Source organism: Peromyscus californicus, unplaced genomic scaffold, assembly GCF_007827085.1.
Source record: "Peromyscus californicus insignis strain IS unplaced genomic scaffold, ASM782708v3 Scaffold_10__1_contigs__length_136768540, whole genome shotgun sequence".
NCBI lineage: Eukaryota > Metazoa > Chordata > Mammalia > Rodentia > Cricetidae > Peromyscus > Peromyscus californicus.
In genome coordinates, this window is record NW_026294391.1 from 100,782,590 (window position 1) to 100,799,796 (window position 17,207).

At 39.8% G+C, this 17,207-nt stretch overlaps 2 protein-coding genes across 4 annotated transcripts in view; one reads left to right on the forward strand and one right to left on the reverse strand.

Moving 5' to 3' along the window:
- On the forward strand, positions 1-10,651 carry Ube2a (ubiquitin conjugating enzyme E2 A). The gene is made up of 6 exons (XM_052738170.1): positions 1-200; positions 354-434; positions 848-873; positions 7,811-7,900; positions 9,027-9,115; positions 9,430-10,651. Exons 1-6 carry the CDS (start codon positions 157-159, stop codon positions 9,556-9,558), a joined length of 459 nt encoding a protein of 152 aa, XP_052594130.1. The 5' UTR covers positions 1-156; the 3' UTR covers positions 9,559-10,651.
- Positions 10,652-11,920: 1,269 nt separating this feature from the next.
- Positions 11,921-17,207, reverse strand: part of Nkrf (NFKB repressing factor) — a 17,979-nt gene continuing 12,692 nt past the window's right edge. For all 3 annotated transcript variants that reach the window (XM_052738139.1, XM_052738141.1, XM_052738142.1), the window contains one exon: positions 11,921-16,850. In XM_052738139.1, coding sequence (XP_052594099.1) covers positions 14,893-16,850 — 1,958 coding nt within the window. In that variant the 3' untranslated portion in view covers positions 11,921-14,892. The remainder of the gene's footprint in view (positions 16,851-17,207) is intronic.

The window sequence follows — 17,207 nt, forward strand, 5'->3', positions numbered from 1 at the left end:
TACTCAGGGGTGGTGCTTAGCCGGCGCCAGACAGACCCTCGACTTCGGAGAGGCAGTGCTGTTCCTCTGGGCGCTTCCTCGGCTGCTCCGGCTGCCTCAGCTTCCTCAGGGACCGCTGACCCTGGTATATGCCCCAGCTCTGACCCCGCTCGAGACATGTCGACCCCGGCCCGGCGGCGCCTCATGAGGGACTTCAAGAGGTAACCCCCCCCCCCGTCGGTTCGGGAGAGGCGGTTAGGGGGCTGCCTGCCGGGGCACAGGGCGGATCCCGAATTCGGGGCGGCCCGGGGTGTGGTGACGGGGGGCCGGCGGCGAGGCGCGGGACTCAGGGGAGCCGCTGTGTGTCTCTGAAGGTTACAGGAGGACCCCCCGGCCGGAGTGAGCGGGGCTCCGTCCGAGAACAACATAATGGTTTGGAACGCGGTCATTTTTGGGTGAGTCGGCGCTCCGGCCGCTGCCGAGGACCGAGGCACCGGGGCCGGCCCCTCGACGAGCCGCGGGGGGGGTGGGGGGTGGGAAGGGGAAGATATTTGGGGTGGTTCGGGCCTAGGCGCCTCCCCGGAGCCTCTGCCTCGATTAGCTCCGTTCCCGCTGCCAGGGGAACCGTTTGGGGGTTCTCGGGGGGCGGGGTGGGGAGGGGTGGCGGCCGACGCGGCGACGGCCTGCGCTGCCTCCGGAACCCCAAAGGGCCGGCCCGGAGTGGCTTTGCCAGCACAGACAGCCGTGGCGGCGGGGAGGCAGGCATGGGAGCCCTTGACAGAGCCGCCTCCTCAGGGGCGCCGGGAAGAAGGGGAGACCCCCTCGGCGGGTACTAACTGGGTTCTGTTTGTGTTTCTCTCTGTGGCAGGCCTGAAGGGACCCCATTTGAGGATGGTAAGAGTTTCTTTACCCACCTTTCAGGAGCCTGCTCATCGGGGGAAGGGGCTCCCTGTCATCAGCAAGCCTGCCCTGCTTAAAGAAGCTGCTTTGCCTTGCCTCCTTTGCCTGCTAAAGGCTTGAGTGAAAGCCAGTGTGTGGCGGGTTCTGGATAGGCTTATGCCTAACCAGGACCGCACCTTTTCGGTCGCTTTCCTCCGTTGAAAGCATCCTGGGTAAAAGTCACTTTGTAAAAGAAGTGCCACAGCGCTGGTATTAAGGAGTGTGGGGGTTTGAGCAGCGAGCCTGCTAACTTCAGCCCCCCACGGAGATAAATCAGTACGAAACCAGTGCACCAGAGACCATCTGGTCCAGTATTCATGCCATCCCAAGGGCAAGAATTGTGTTCAGCGGTAGTGAGTGCTTTGTTGAGTGCTGAATGGATGCAAGATTCTCTGACACAGTTACCTGGCTTCTTCAAATCGACATAGAAGACACATCAGCCTTACTGCCTTAAAGATGCCAAATTTCAGTATAACATTGTTCCTTGATTTTAAATTCCTTTACAGTGTGTGCTTTCATTGGGATCCTCTCGTCAATAATCTCAAAGCAGCTTCAGAATTGAGGTTTGCCTTACAGTAGTACCCCTTTGGCGAGTGTCCAGCCTACTTGAATGTTGAGTTTGTATCAAGAGGTGTATAACTTTTAAACAGTTTAGGGTTAACTTTTAAAACACACTAATTGCTCTTCAAAAACTTTATATTTTTGAATGCCGCCATGGTGCCTTATGCTTTCAATTCCTGCATTTGGAAGGCAGAGGAGGAGGCGGCAGGTAGATCTCTGTGAACTTGACACTACTCTAGTCTACATAGTTTCAGGCCAGCCAGGGATACATAGTGAAACTTTGTCTCAAAAAATAAAACAACAAAGAAAAAAAACCCTTTCTATTTTGACATGGTTACAGATTCCTGTGCAGTTGAAATACCACAAGAAGTCCTTGTAAACTCTCCCACGTACCCTCCCTTATTTGGTTATCTCTTGCATGACTATACTACAATATCACGATCAGAATTGACAGTGATAGAGTTTTATAAGCAGACAGTTGTGTATGTGTGTGTTCAGTTTTTGGGTCTTTTAAGGCTTAATTCATTTAAAGGATGATTAAAACTATTTGAGTTCATGAAATTCTTTAGTGTATGGGGTACTTAAAATCTTTCTGTAATTTTTTTCAATGGTTTATGTTTCTTTAGTAACATGTGCATGTGCACACACACATAGACATACACACCCTTCAGTTTAAAGGTGACAACCAAAACATTTCATTTTTTTTCCAAGACAGGGTTTCCCTGTGTAGCCCTGACTGTCTTGGAACTTGATCTGTAGACCAGGTTGGCCTCGAACTCAGAGATCCCTCTGCCTCTGCCTCCTGAGCACTGGGATTTAAAGGTGTGCACCACCACTGCCTGGCCCAATACATTTCTAAAACTACTTCATATATATGCTTGCTGAGACAGATTGCTTTAATGCTGTGAAGTAAGTCAAGTTCACCCCATTCTATAATTTGTCTCAAATACCCAGACACCCTTAGGAAACCATGGATAGCTACCAGAGTACTTTTAGCTTTCTCTTGACCTCACTTACTAGGTAACTGCTGCTGTTTCATGCTGCAATAAAAAGAAAGAAATGACACAGGAGAGGGTGATTCTGGGGCATACTACTTTGATGAATTTAATGGAAGAGCTAGCCAGACTTTTCTTTACTAGATTGGTAGATTTTGTTGTTGTTGTTTGTTTCATTTTGTATGTGTAGCTCTGGGACCCTGGAACTCACTCTGTAGACCAGGCTGGCCTTGAACTAACAGAGATCTGCCTGCCTCTGCCTCCTGAGTGCTGGGATCAAAGGCTGATCTAGTTCTTTATATATAAGCTTTATGTGTAGACCAGTGGTCCTCAACCTTCCTAATGCTTCAACCCTTTAATATAGTTCTTCATGTTGTGGTGTCCCCAACCAAGAATTATTTTTGTTGCTACTTCATAACTGTAATTTTGCCACTGTTATGAATCATAATGTAAATATCTGTATTTTCTGATGGTCTCAGGTGAACCCTGTGAAAAGATCATTTGATCCCCCCAAGGGGCCATGACCCACAGGTTGAGAACCACTGGTGTAGTAGGATTTATTTTCATTGCCCTCCCCATTTTTTCTCAGACTGTTTTATCCTAGGCACAGCTTATTGATAGCACATCATTTTGCTAGAGACTGACTACTTAAAATTTCAAGGATGCTCCTGATGTTTAAAGTAGTATGAATTAAAAAGGTACTTATGGAATCCATTATCTACCTGGACTGTTGCCTTTGACAATACTGGCTTTGTTTTTGATGGTGCATAGTTCTCTCTAACCTGGCATTGCTGAAAGGAGTTAAGCTAAATGACAGTACCCATCTCTGATTCTTTCAAACAGTCTAATATACATGGATGCTTCCCCAAGTGTTTAGAGCTCTGACTGGCAAAAAGAAATTCTGACCATTTTTTTCATTACTCTTAATTACATTTGGAGAATTTATAATTAGGGAAGAGATTTGATAAATGATAGCTGATTTTGCTGTTTCCAATGTGTTTCCAAATTAAAAGCCCTCACACAACTTTTGTTTATTCCTTGGTAGATGTTTCTGAACCAGGTCCTAGTTAAAAAGAGGAAATCCTGAGAAAAGGATTTCTTAAAGGCAGTTTGCTTTACCTTCACATATTTAAGATGAGGTGGATATGTTCTGGAAAACTTGCACTACCAGAATATTGTAAGGAAATACTTTGTTGAAATATCTTTATATATAAGCTAAATATAAAAGTTGTGGGATATATTCTTTATCATATCCCAAATTATTAAGAGTGAGATAACTGCAGGTACTTTTTATGGTATATGTGACCTTAAGAATTTCAGTGTGTTTATCTTTTTAAAAAGTTACCTCTTAGCCGGGCGGTGGTGGCACACGCCTTTAATCCCAGCACTCGGGAGGCAGAGCCAGGAGGATCTCTGTGAGTTCGAGGCCAGCCTGGGCTACCAAGTGAGTCCCAGGAAAGGCGCAAAGCTACACAGAGAAACCCTGTCTCGAAAAACCAAAAAAAAAAAAAAGTTACCTCTTGAAGTCCACTAAGAGTGATAAAAAATTTTCTTTCAGTCATCAAAAAAAAAAAATTTTTTTTTTTTTGTTTTTTGAGACAGGGTTTCTCTGTGTAGAAAAAAGTTTAAGTACATATAATTTTGCTTTTTCCTCCAGGCTCCTAAGTTAGTAGTCAAATGACAAGAAACATGAGCAGAAAAGTTTTTCTTTGACTAACAGGATTTGCTTTCTTTCTTCTCTCTCTCTCTCTCTCTCTCTCTCTCTCTCTCTCTCTCTCTCTCTCTCTCTCTCTGTGTGTGTGTCTGTCTGTCTGTCTGTCTATGATTTGTTTTTGTTTTGTGTTGTTTGTTGTTTTTGAGACAGGGTCTCTTGTAATCTAGGCTGGCCTCAAATTAAATATGTGGCTGAGAATGACCAGAGGAACCTAAGAAGTTCCGGATCCTCTTGCCTCCCCCTCCCAAGTGCTAGGATTAGAGGTGTTTGTGTCAAATTGGCCATCAGGCCTGATTCTTAACTTTGAATTTTCAAAAACATTGAATCTATGGTATGTCTTTAGGTAGAACATACATTCTTTAATTCAACCATGTCAGTCTTTATTGCCATATACTAGACATTTAACACACACACACACACACACATATTTTTTTCTGGTCTCCATGTTTATTTATGTTGGTACTTAAAATGTTTTGGCCCCTTCAGGAAGATGAAAAAATCAGTAAAAATCAGTAAATATTGTGCACAACAATGAGGCCTAATCTTTCATTATTTTGGAGTCTAGCCCTCTGAAGGTGAGCTCTGGTGTGAAACTGTTTAATAGCCTATGATTTTTTAAATTGCCTTAACAGTTGTTTAGATCTCATGAATTGCAATTGAGGGTTCTACTGAAGAGGCTCTGCTTATTTAATGTAATTGAAAGAAATGTTGCCTTTTAAATGTATACATTGAATAAGATTTGGTTAAGTCTTAATTTATGAATCAAGTAAGCATAAACAGGTTGTTTCACTTTTGAAGATATCTAAAGCTTTTACAAAGACTGGATTCACTACTTTATAGCTAGGGTAAGCCTCTTGTTGCTTTTCTAGACCACAGTTAGGCAGAAGGTTCCAGCCAAAGAATTTGAACTGGCTGCATATATACTCAAACTTACGAATATATGTGTTTGCTATATGACAGAAAATTAGTGATGCTTAATAACTGAACTTACTTATGTGTTTCTCCCTGGTAGTAATCTCAGAGCTTGGATTTTTCTCTCATTTAGCCAGGTCTAGGTATGTGAAGCAGAAGTTTAGCTAAAGTAATTGTCCATTTATGGAGAACTTTGTAGGACTATACACATCTACTACGTTTAAGCCTTACAACAATGTTGCAGTAGATACTATTAGCCTTCTTTTGCACATGAAAAACTTGAGGTTTATCAAATGCAGTACCAAAGATATGTATGAGTGTTTTACCATGTCTGTGCACCATGTGTGTGCCTATTGCCCTTGGAGGCTAGAAAAGGGCTTGGGATCCTCTGATCTTCCATGTGTGTGTTGGGAACCTATCCCTGAGCTTTTACTCTTAAGCCCATTGTAGTGTTTTTGTTGTTGCTTCCCCTGTATATTGCTTTACCCCCTTTGGGTACCACATTTAATGATGCTTTAGTTCAGGGTAGCTGGGGTCTCTGTATTGTTAAGCCTGTCCAGTTTTAGAGCAGCTTCTTGGTCATAAATCCATTACCTATAATTTAGTGAGATACCACTACTAATCCAGTTCTGTTTATACATAACAGAATTCTAAGTGTTGAATATGGTCTACCATTTCCACCTTTCTTGCATTTCATGGTCACTAATACTGAAAATGAAGGACTGTGCTTTACTTCTAAAGAAGATTGCTGGGTGTGGCAGAATATACCTTTACTCCTAGCACTCAGGGGCAGAGACAGATGAGTCTGAGTTCAAGGCTAGCCTGGTCTACATAGGGAGTTCTGGGGCAGCCAGGACTACATAGAGAGACCTTGTCTCAAACAACACAACAACAACAAAAAGGAAAATTGGTAAGCAGGAGGTGATGAGCATGAAGTATGCTCTGATGCTCTGTAGTATGCCCATTCCTTACTGTTTTGCTCCCATAAGCTTCTTTATATAGTATCTACATATGGTCTTCAAAAGAAAACAGTTTCTAGAGTGACAGTAGTTTGGAGAATGTACTTTTCCAGTTACATTTTATTTACTTCTATTTTTGTGGTGCTGTGGATGTAACTGAGGGCCTGGACTAAGCTAAACAAAGTGCTCTTATCATTCAGCTACAATACCAGGCCCATATTTCCATTTTAAAAAAGCAGTTCTTTCTTTCCTTCCTTCCTTCCTTTCCTTTCTTTGTGTGTGTAAGGACTTTGTAGCATTTCTTTTCTTTTTACATTTATTTTCTGTATGCTTGTGGGTACACATGTGGAAATCACAGGACAGCTTGGTAAGAGTCGGTTCTCTCACCTCGTACATTCTGGGAATCAAACACAAGTTGTAAGGCTTAGTGGCAAATGCCTTTACCTATTTAGCCATCTTGCCAGCCCACAAATTGTGTTTTAAATTATTCTAGAATTTGGTGACACATTCATAGCAAGCACTTAGCCATCTCATCATGCTCTATAACTGATTCTTGAGTTTACTTGAAGAGATTTCAGAAAAAAAAAAGTCCAATTGCTTTCTTTTTTTTGTTTTTGTTTTTTTTTTTTGAGACAGGGTTTCTCTGTGTAGTTTTGGAGCCTGTCCTGGATCTCGCTCTGTAGACCAGGCTGGCCTCAAACTCACAAAGATTCACCTGCCTCTGCCTCCTAAGTGCTGGAATTAAAGGCATGTGCCACCACTGCCCGGCCCAATTGCTTTCTTTAATCTAAGAAGCACAATTAAAAATAACACTTCAAAGGATGTGCTCTCCACATCACAACAGCCTACAATTCTTGAGTGTCTATAATTTAGTATGCTTTAGGGCCACCAGCTAACCTTAGGCTGGCACATATTTTTAAAAATCATTTCTTTTTAATGCTAGTAACCTAAACAAGGATCATGAAGATAAATTTGTAGAAGCCATTAATGCAATCTAAACCAAATGTAAATTTAAATTATTTTTGTTATTCCCTCCATTAGTGTGAAATATTGCATTGATGTTTTAGTGAAGTACTTTATGAGTCAAACGTAAGGGTCTTGAGAGGCATTGCAAAGTTTGTTCTGGCTTAAGTTCAATTAAGTTTTCATTATAATCACTATTACATGAAAAGAAACCAATGAACATTTTTCTCTGTGTTCCACTGTATTTATTAACTCGATTATGGATTTGCATTTCTAGCAATGGTTTTAGATTTTTTTTCCTAGTCTATTGGGGACTACTAGAGAATTTTAAGGTAATGGCTGATTGCAATAGGCCTTTGAGGTTTTGAGAGGTACTGGAGGTTAAAACTAGGGCCCCCTGAATGCTAGGCAAGTGCTTTCCCACTGAACTGTATCACTAGTCCTAAGTTATTTTTAGTCTAAAGGAAAATCAAATTTGGGGCTCAGTACCTTGTCATTTGAAGGATGTTTTCAAAGTGCATAATGACTATCATACAGCAAGCAGCAATTTTGTTTATGGTGACTGTCTTTAAGTTTGGAGAATAATGGGGAAATAACTAAATCACCTTTGGGTGGTGCTTCTTAGAATAGTTCCTAGAGATGTGTTTCTTAACTAGTCTCCTCTATACTCACTATCTCTATGTTATCTCATTTAATAATTGAAAAAAAACTCAGATAGCATTAAAAACAAAGTACATGTGAACATAAAAAAATTGATAAAATCTCCTACCCTCCTTTTTTAACTACAGGAACATTTAAACTTACAATTGAATTTACTGAAGAATATCCGAATAAACCACCTACTGTTAGATTTGTCTCTAAGATGTTCCATCCTAATGGCAAGTATTTTATTTTATTTATTCATTTATTTCTTTGGTTTTTCGAGACAGGGTTTCTCTGTGTAGCCCTGGCTGTCCTGGAACTCACTCTGTAAACCAGGCTGGTCGCAAACTCACAGAGATCCACCTGCCTTTGATTCCTGAGTGCTGAGATTAAAGGTGTGCACCACCAGTGCCTATTCTTTTGGTTGGGGTTTGGTTTTTTTGTTTTTTGTTGTTTTTTTTTGTTTTGTTTTGTTTTGATGGCAAGTATTTTAAACATGTTCTTGTAAGGTCCTACAGTGCATTTTACAGTGGTATTCCAAATGCTGTTGCTGTTCATGTGAAGTACTTGTGAGTATTTTGCGTAGGTATCTTCCTGTCTCTGGAAATTAGAATTTGTTCATGTTCTTTTACCATCTTGATCTATAGTCCTAGAAGTGCAAGAGGATGGTACCTTTTCTTGGAGTCGTAACAGTCTGTTAGCTTTATGATATTTGTTACTTACTAAACAAAAATAAAGATGTTTTTGAGGGTTCTGTTTAATGACTGGCCAAATTAGGGTAACTGTATTGTAATTATCTTTACTAGCACTCAGAAAGGTATTTTTCAACTTAAGGTGCAAATCAGAATTGCCATGGAACACTTTGAATACAGAGTCTGTGGTCCCACCCCAGACCCACCAAACACCAGATTTTGTTGAAGGACCTGGCACAGTTTGTTGGAAAAGTCTACAGTCTACAGGATTATGTCTTTTACTTTTTTTCTAATAAATTTTTTATGGTATTAAGACTTTTATCTTTATACCAAGATAAAACTTTGTGAATGTTAAGCTGTTACCATTAAAAATAGGATATGTAGTTTTCAGATTTGGTGAGCTAAATTTCCTACAGTTCTATGGAAGGATACCCACTGGAAAATATGTATGACATCCTGAACAGACAGTTTCTTCAGAATAAGCACTGCCTTCTAATTCTATACCATGTTATTTCTTGATCACCTTATTTCCCTAGTAATGATTGGTACCTTTTTAGACAGTTAACTAAAGGAAACTTTAAACTTCAAAAGCATTCCTGAGCATTTTTGTCTTGAATATGCTTAAATTTTAGTAGCCTTATGTTTAACATACCTACTTCTGTGTTCTTAGTCTATGCAGATGGTAGTATATGCCTGGATATACTTCAGAACCGTTGGAGCCCAACGTATGATGTATCCTCCATTTTAACATCCATACAGGTGATTTTTTTCTTTAGTGTGATTATGATCTTTGATGTTTTTACATTAGTGATTATTTTGACCTTTTAAATTTTGGGACCAAGTTTATTGTATAAGGGAAGTAGACCATTAAAATACACATCACCAGGAAATGTTTATGTGCATGTATAGTTGCCTGAGCTACTTGCAGTTAATTTAAGTTAGTATGTAGAAGATGGAAAAATTAACTATTATTTGGAACAGTTGTACTGCCACCAACTGATAAAATAACTGTTCTTCAACACTTTTCTGTCTTGTTGCGTTAAGGAACTGACACTTCTATCTTTTTTATGTAGTCTCTATTGGATGAACCTAATCCCAATAGTCCAGCAAACAGCCAGGCTGCCCAGCTGTACCAGGAGAACAAGCGGGAATATGAAAAGCGTGTTTCTGCAATAGTAGAACAAAGCTGGCGTGACTGTTGACTCAGGGAAGAGCAAACGAAGAGGCTGGCCATAAGAAAAATGTATATTGATGCGTTTATCAACTTCTTATTCTTAATTCATTACATTTACTTTATTAAAAACAAAATAGCTGTTGTGCTGTTTGTCTTCCCTTGCCAAATTTTTCTTCCCCTTTCTGTCCTCCTGTGGAGCATCAGAGATACCATTTGAAATCCAATGTACTGTACCTGGGTTACTTGCAAACATTACTACTGCGTATGTCCCTTTGTTGTATCTCACCTCCAACCTTCAGCCTCCAAGCAGTTATCAGGTTACTGTATATTTTATACTAAGCTTTTAAGATAAACAGTTATGTATAGCCTGGTGACCAGGATGTTATTTGTAACAAAATGATTGCTGCTGTGTTTCATCCTGGCTAGCCCTTCCCTTCTGTTCAATTTGGCAAAGAATGTATTTAGAATATGACCTAAAGAAAACAGGAATGCATCCATGTAAACGTTTTAAAGGGGAAGGAAAGCTGCAAAATCCTATACTCATTTGTAAGCAAGATGAATTACAAGATGGCACTTATTAATAGCAAGGAGACCGCTAAAGGACCCAGCTAACAAACTGAAGCAATTTTAATAACTGACATAGTCCACTTTTTGCAAGATAATCATAGTACAAACCCATTATGTTTCAGAATCCTGGCCTTCAGAGCGTTTTGCTTTTTAAAGAGTTATGAGAACAGGACTAGAAGCTATCATTTTTTTAAGTTGGGAAAAACTGAAGATCCTCTAATGTTTTTAAAGGAACAGTGTTGCCCTAAATAAACTTTTCTTTTTACGATTCAAGGAAGTGAGCCTATCTCTTGCAAACTTTTCTCATTCAAATCCTGAGTTATTGCTGCATGCTTTCAGTGTTTTGAGAACCTTAATGCCCACATCTGCAATTTTTCTTTGGATATTTACACTTTTAAATATACAGTATGGGGCAAGGCTTGTAAATGTTTTGTCTAATATATTTTAATTGTTAACCTTTTATGCATTTATAGCACTTCTAACTTTGCACAAGTAACCCATGTAAAAACTGTACATTTTCAAAAGTTGTAAATAAAAAATGACCTTAAAATTTAGTTCACATTTTTATTAACTTTTTTAGGGATTTCTTTTCTCCTTATCTTCCCTTTTAAAAATAAGTACAACAAAAGCAAAAAAATGTTTTCTGGAAATACAGACAGTACTGTTAGAAAACCTTTTTCAACTTTGCAGTCAGAGTTAATGCTTTTCAAACATTTTGACATAAATTATTATTCAATATACATTGTAGGCTATATAAAAAAATGAGGGGCTGTAGAGATGGCTCAGAGGTTAAGAGTGCCGACTGCTCTTCCAGAGGACTTGAGTTCAATCCCCAGTAACACATGGTGGCTCACAACCATCTATAATGGAGATATGGTGCCCTCTTCTGGCATGCAGGCACACCACTATATGTAATTATGTAATAAATCTTTAAAAAAAATGAAATGATAGGTATTTTACTAGTATCCTCAGAGACTAAGCTCTAACTTGCTTATCTTGAGAATCCACCTCTTAAAAATCCTCTAGCTTAGTGGGGTGTGTTTGTGTAGGCCTCTAATTCCAGCATCTGGGAGGCAGATGGATTTCTAGAGTTTGAGGCCAACCTGGTCTACAGAGCAAGTTCCAGGCCAAGCAATTACATAATGAGACTCCATCTCAAAGGAAAATAATGGGGAGGGAGGTGGGGGACAATTGGAGAGACAGCTCAGTGTTTAAGAACACTTGCTCTTTTTCCAGAGGACCTGTTTCAGTTCCCAGGACCCACACTGGGTTGCTTACAAGTGCTGTAACTCCAGAACTAGGGGAATCTGATGTCTCTTCGGGCCTCCTTGGGTACTGCACTCAGGCAAGCACACAACACATACATAAAAATGAATAAACCTTTAATACTACAACATTTATATAAAACGTTTAGATTCTGTGTAAGCTTGTGAGGGCAGCTATCTTCTGACATCATGTTGAAATGCAAGTAAGCTCTCCTGTGAGGAGCAACCTATGTCACTTTAAAGAGACTATGACAATGACATGCTGTGTCTCGTTAATAGTTGGAAGGAAAAGATGCGTGCACCCCAGTCATCCTTGAAGGGTACTTAAACCTTATTGTGGGAGAGTTCAATCTACACTATTAAATACCACATTAACTGCATTGTTCCACTTAGGAGTGATGTCGTCAAATACACTTAATATTTGCCTTTCAAGTCCATTTCTGTTATCAAATTTTTTATTTGCTGTTTGAATTAACTTTTTCCACTCCGTTTTGGCTGGGCACCTTAAATATTGATACTGTTAATATTTGAACAATTTAGGATGAGACTTGGAACAGGCCGAGTTAGTAACATTTTATTTTGTACACCTCCTGAGAAACACCATCTCCAATTTCTCATGGGATAATCCTTTTACAACCTTAACAATGAAGCTGACATAGGCACAGCCAAAGCTACCTAGACACTCATCGGAACATTTCATACAAATTACCCTTTTTTCTTCTTTACAGTTTTTAGCACAGCCTGCCTTGTCTGCATGTAACTCCAAGAAAGTTAAAGCAGATTTGCAAGGTGCCTTTTTGAGATCCAAATTTTCAATTCTGCACCTGCTTATGTGAGGAAAGGGGTATGCTGAAGAACCAAAGTTGTAATTAAGAGTCCTTTATTTAGGACCAACTTCAAGGGTTACTCATAGCAAAGTAAACACACTGAATACTACTAAACACCCCAATGGAATGTATATTTCCATTCATTTTGCAATCAAGGGGGCGTTAAAAAAGTGGCTCTGTGAGCACAAGCACATATGCATATATAGATTTCAGCTTATCGTATTTAATATACATAAAACTTGGAAGCACTCATATTCTGTCAGGTTTTATAGCAAAGTTCCTGGGGTAAAAATGTCTTCTGTTTCTAAGGAAAATGCAAGGACAAAATAAGGGGAAAACTGGAAACTGGAACAGCAAGGTTGTCAGCAGTTCATTCCTGTCAACCTGGTTTCTCCACATTATTCTCAGGCAGTTAGGGACTCTGCCTTAATTCCACATTAATACTAAAGCTGCTCTACCAAGTTACCTGGCCCACCAAAATCAGGAACCCAATTCCTATATACTTTACCTAATTATCACAGATCCTTAAGTGTAACTAATCTGTTCCATGATGCTTTTATAAACAAATATGACTTCTGATTTCCTACCATTTTCCTCCAAAACAAAACAAAACAAAAGAAAAAAAAACATTTTGAGAGGAAGACATGTAAAGAGAGAAGCAAACCAAGTTTTCAAATATCATAATCTCTGAAAACCATCTTTTGTCACCAAGAGCACCAAAGACAGTGTTCAAACTACCTGAACCATAACTTTCCAAGATGGGAGTACATTTTGCAGGTAAAAAAATAGTTATAATCACAAAATCAATGAAGGTTCTACCCTAGTTCTCTGTTTTTGCTAAAGTATTATACACCAAAATAAAATGTACACCTCTTCTACCAAAACTAATAAAGTATATACACTATGGTGTGGAAAAAGAGTAGAAAGCTGATGCTGTACTGTGCTACCCAATGCAGGCACATGTAAGTTAAGCTGTCCACGTATAAAAGCTAATCTATATTTTTAAATACACATTTTACTCTCGCTTCTTAGCATAAAAAAGAAAAAGGAGTAGGGAGGCAAAAAGGAATTTACCATGTATTTGTGGGCCAGTTACAAGCCAAACATGGATCTTGCAAATGGGCGCTGAAGAGCTGGCTTAGCAGTTAAGAGCACATACTGTTTTTCCAGAGGAGCAGAGTTCGGTTCCCAGCACAGACGTCAGGAGGCTCACAAGTGCCTGTATTGCCGGCTCCATCTGACACCTCTGGCCTCCATAGGCATATGCACTATACATGTAACTCCCCACACACACATTATAAAAAAAAAATCCTTTTTTAAAGGACATTGCAAACAACCTAAGAGTCCTTACCATCATTTCTCTGGAGTTGTTTAACTATCAATTTTAATATTCATTTGTCCTATTGCTAGGTTTTACCTGATTCATCTGAGATACAATAAAACCACATAAAAATAAACAGCCAAAGATTTGATAAGCCAGAATGCTGGCATACAAGAAAAAAACAAACCACAAAGTAAACAAAAAATGTGATGAGTGACAGATTTGCTCCCATTTGCTAAATCATTACATTATCCATGTGTGCTCTGACTGAAATATTTTGTGCAGCCACTAGTTCCTTTGTCTAAAGACCCAAAGTGCTGCCACTAGGCTGCTCTCCAGAAAGAAGCACACCACCATTTTGATCACCTTTGGCTCCTTTTTATTCAGGAAGCATACACTAACTCTTTTATATTTATACATTTTTACATTCCAGAAATAAGCGAAAATAGCAGTTTTAAGTATGTTACAAAGTTGGCTTTGGGGCGCAATAAGCTTTTTGAGAGAGGGACCAGCCAACTGACCTTTTCATCAAAGCACCAATGTATCTTCAGTCTTTCACCAGGCTCTACCACAGCTGTGGTTGCCTTGGATGTGGTGCACAGACCGTGTGAAAGCTACAATGGAGAGTTGCTCTGAGTCTCTCTGCAAGGCACCAAGAACAAACAGTTCAAGCTTCCTTTCTTCTCACTGAATCAAGGCTTTTTGGAAACTTTTTGACATCTCTCTCAAGTAGTGCTCTCTCAGCACGAAGACTAGAATTCGATAAAAGTCATCTATCACAAGATACAGTAAATCACTTCCAATATCCTGGAAATCACAGGGCAGAAGTTATAAATAAACACACACTAAAATTACTTTTAAGAAAGTTTTACATCATTTAGTAGTTGGTAAGGACATTTACATGTACAGCACGATTTATTGTTAAATGTTCTATAACTGGCTTCACACAAAGATGAAAATTGGTAATACAAAATGACCTGACATTTTAAGTAAATCCGGAATTCGCTGCAGTTTAATTAGAGTCACCATTGACTTTACATATTGTTGCAGAGTGCGGTGCTATGCCCTTTATAATGTGAATTATTTTCCTCAGAGTGAAATTGCACTTAGATGGGTGATTTTGCTTGTGCAAACTACTAAAATCTGAGGGACAGAACAATATGAAAGACACAAACAGTAACTGCACAAACAATATCATCTGCTGGGTTAAGCTAATACAAGTGGACAGAATTCTCTCCAGGTTCCAATACCTAATAAAGCACTACATGAAACGAACAAGGTGAAACATTTTAAGAACGAATACTCGTCAACCAGAATATGTGGCTTTTTTTTTATTTGTAGACCTGCCTCACGTGACATTTACAAGATAACTTAGTAAAATCTTAATTTGCTTGGGGCATGACAAGCTCATAATGTCCCACTTGGCCTTCCTGTTTGAGTTGATCTAGTAGGTCTTCCTTCCGCCGTTTTCTACCTACCACCAGGTACCTATCATGGCCGACCCCATGAGACTTACTCTTCAGGCCATACTTCTGAGCAATCTGATGGATTTGCTTCCGTTCATCATTGGTCAGCTCTGTGGAGAAGGTCAAATCTGAGTGGCTCTCAGAGCGGGCATAGTTTCTGATGATCTGTTCTATATCTCTCTTAGCAATTTTATTGACCCTCTCTACATCTAGTCCAAGCCCTTCTCGCTTATGCTGCTCTTTGACTGAGATAGGCTCCCGTATGCCCTCACCAGATTTACCTAAACCACCACCCGTCCAACCCATCTTTCTCAGCAGTTGGTTTCCTATGTTATCTTCTTTGATTTGCTGTTTGTAAGCTTCTTCTGCTGAGCGGCCCTGAATTTCATTTCTTGAAATCACATCTTCAACAGTCCCTTTCTTCAAGTTGTTAATGACAGTTGGCTGGGTCTTTTTGAGGGTTTTCACAGCTTCTCCAGCAGCTTCATATTTGACACTTTTCTTCACCCCAACTGCTTCTGCAATGACTTCACTTTCTAGAATCACTTTGCATTTCCAGCGGAGACCTGTCATCCTTTCATAGACATATTCAACTGTCATTCGGTTAAACTGAGCCGTATCATTCAATGTGCACACAGGATTGGAAGAATTCTCATAAACTACAACATCTTTTATATCTTTCTTCTTTCCAGATCCTCTGGGTGAAGAGCCTGAGTGGCACTGGGAACTTTTGACAGATGGGTAAGTGGGTTGTGTTTTTTGAAGAACCTTCAAAGCCTCATCAGCAGCTGCATGTTTACTTGTTTTCTTGGTTCCAAAACCTTCAGCTAAGCAGTGATCTTGTAGGAATACTCGACACCGCCATGTGCGATTTGGCATCATCTCATATTTGTACTCAATTGACATTTTGTTGAATGAGGCAGAATTGTTAAGGATGCCAATTGCATCGTTTGCATTTTCTGTAATGACAAAATTGGTCCAGTGTTTGGCAGAACTATTAAAAATAGGCTGCCCCGAAGCATCCTTTCCCAGTACTACCAGGTCTTCTGGTGGTTTCAGAGCTGGGGGAAATTCATACGAAAGCATGCCAATCTGACATACAACAAGGTCCTCTCCAATTATGTGCTTGAATTTCCGCCGGACAACTCTAACCTCAATCCGCTTCTGTAAGAGTTTTACAGCTAGCTCAGTAGCTCGATCCCTGGACCCATTCTTGCTCCCTGCATAACCTGTAGTTAGATAGATATTTTGGCATCTAACTTCACAAGCATAACCATCTGTGAGAAGTTTTTTATTTTTGGGGATGTCAGCAGGAGGAATTTCTTTTAAAGGAGCATATATATACTCAGGATTTGTCTTACATGCCTGAATACAACGAGTTAGCATATAGGTATAATTAATTTTATCAGATCCAGAAGTCATCTCTGGATTAGAAAGGTTCTTCCAGATAGTTGCTGTTAACTTTTCAATAAAATACTGTTTTTCAGCAACCACTGACTCAGGAAACATCTGTGAAGGAGAAGGCTCTAGAGGTGGCTGACAGTTTGCCTGCTGGGATGTGCTGCTTGGGGCAGGGTTCCCATTGTCAAAATACATGTTGGATTTTATAGGCTGCTCTTTTGTGAAAATAAATCCCGATGAATTACAATACCGAGAATTCCCATCTTGTATATTGAAAGAGTCTTGAGTATAATCTTGGTAGAAGTTTCTTGGCATGTTGACAAAATGTGTTCGTCCATTTACCTCTTTTGTTTGAGGGCCATAAGGATCTTCCTGTCTTTCAGCTTTTGAACTACTAGCTACAAAATGTACAGGCTCAAAACGAGGTCTCACATGGAATTTGGAACCAGCTTGCTTTTTAGGAGGATTTTGACCTATAGAATGAGTGAAATTTACAATTCATTAAAATGGGAATATTTCAAAAGAACCAAGCAGGAAAATAGCACCAACTGCATTATCTGAAAGCTGCACTGTTGGTACAAGGTCTGTCCCAGTCACTTGGGTGAAGGGATTCATAAGACTCAACCATAAGGGGAGATGCTCCCTCTCCCCCATGCATAAGGAAAGGCTCTTAATAGGAAACAGTTCATCAAATCAAGTATGCAGGCTGCTGCCGTGCATGACTAGGAGATGAAATTACAAGTGAGCTAAAGCACGAGTGAAATGAACTCTTCACCTCTACAGAAACGATGTGCTAGGACAATCTCTTACCACCCATGCTTGAAAGTTCC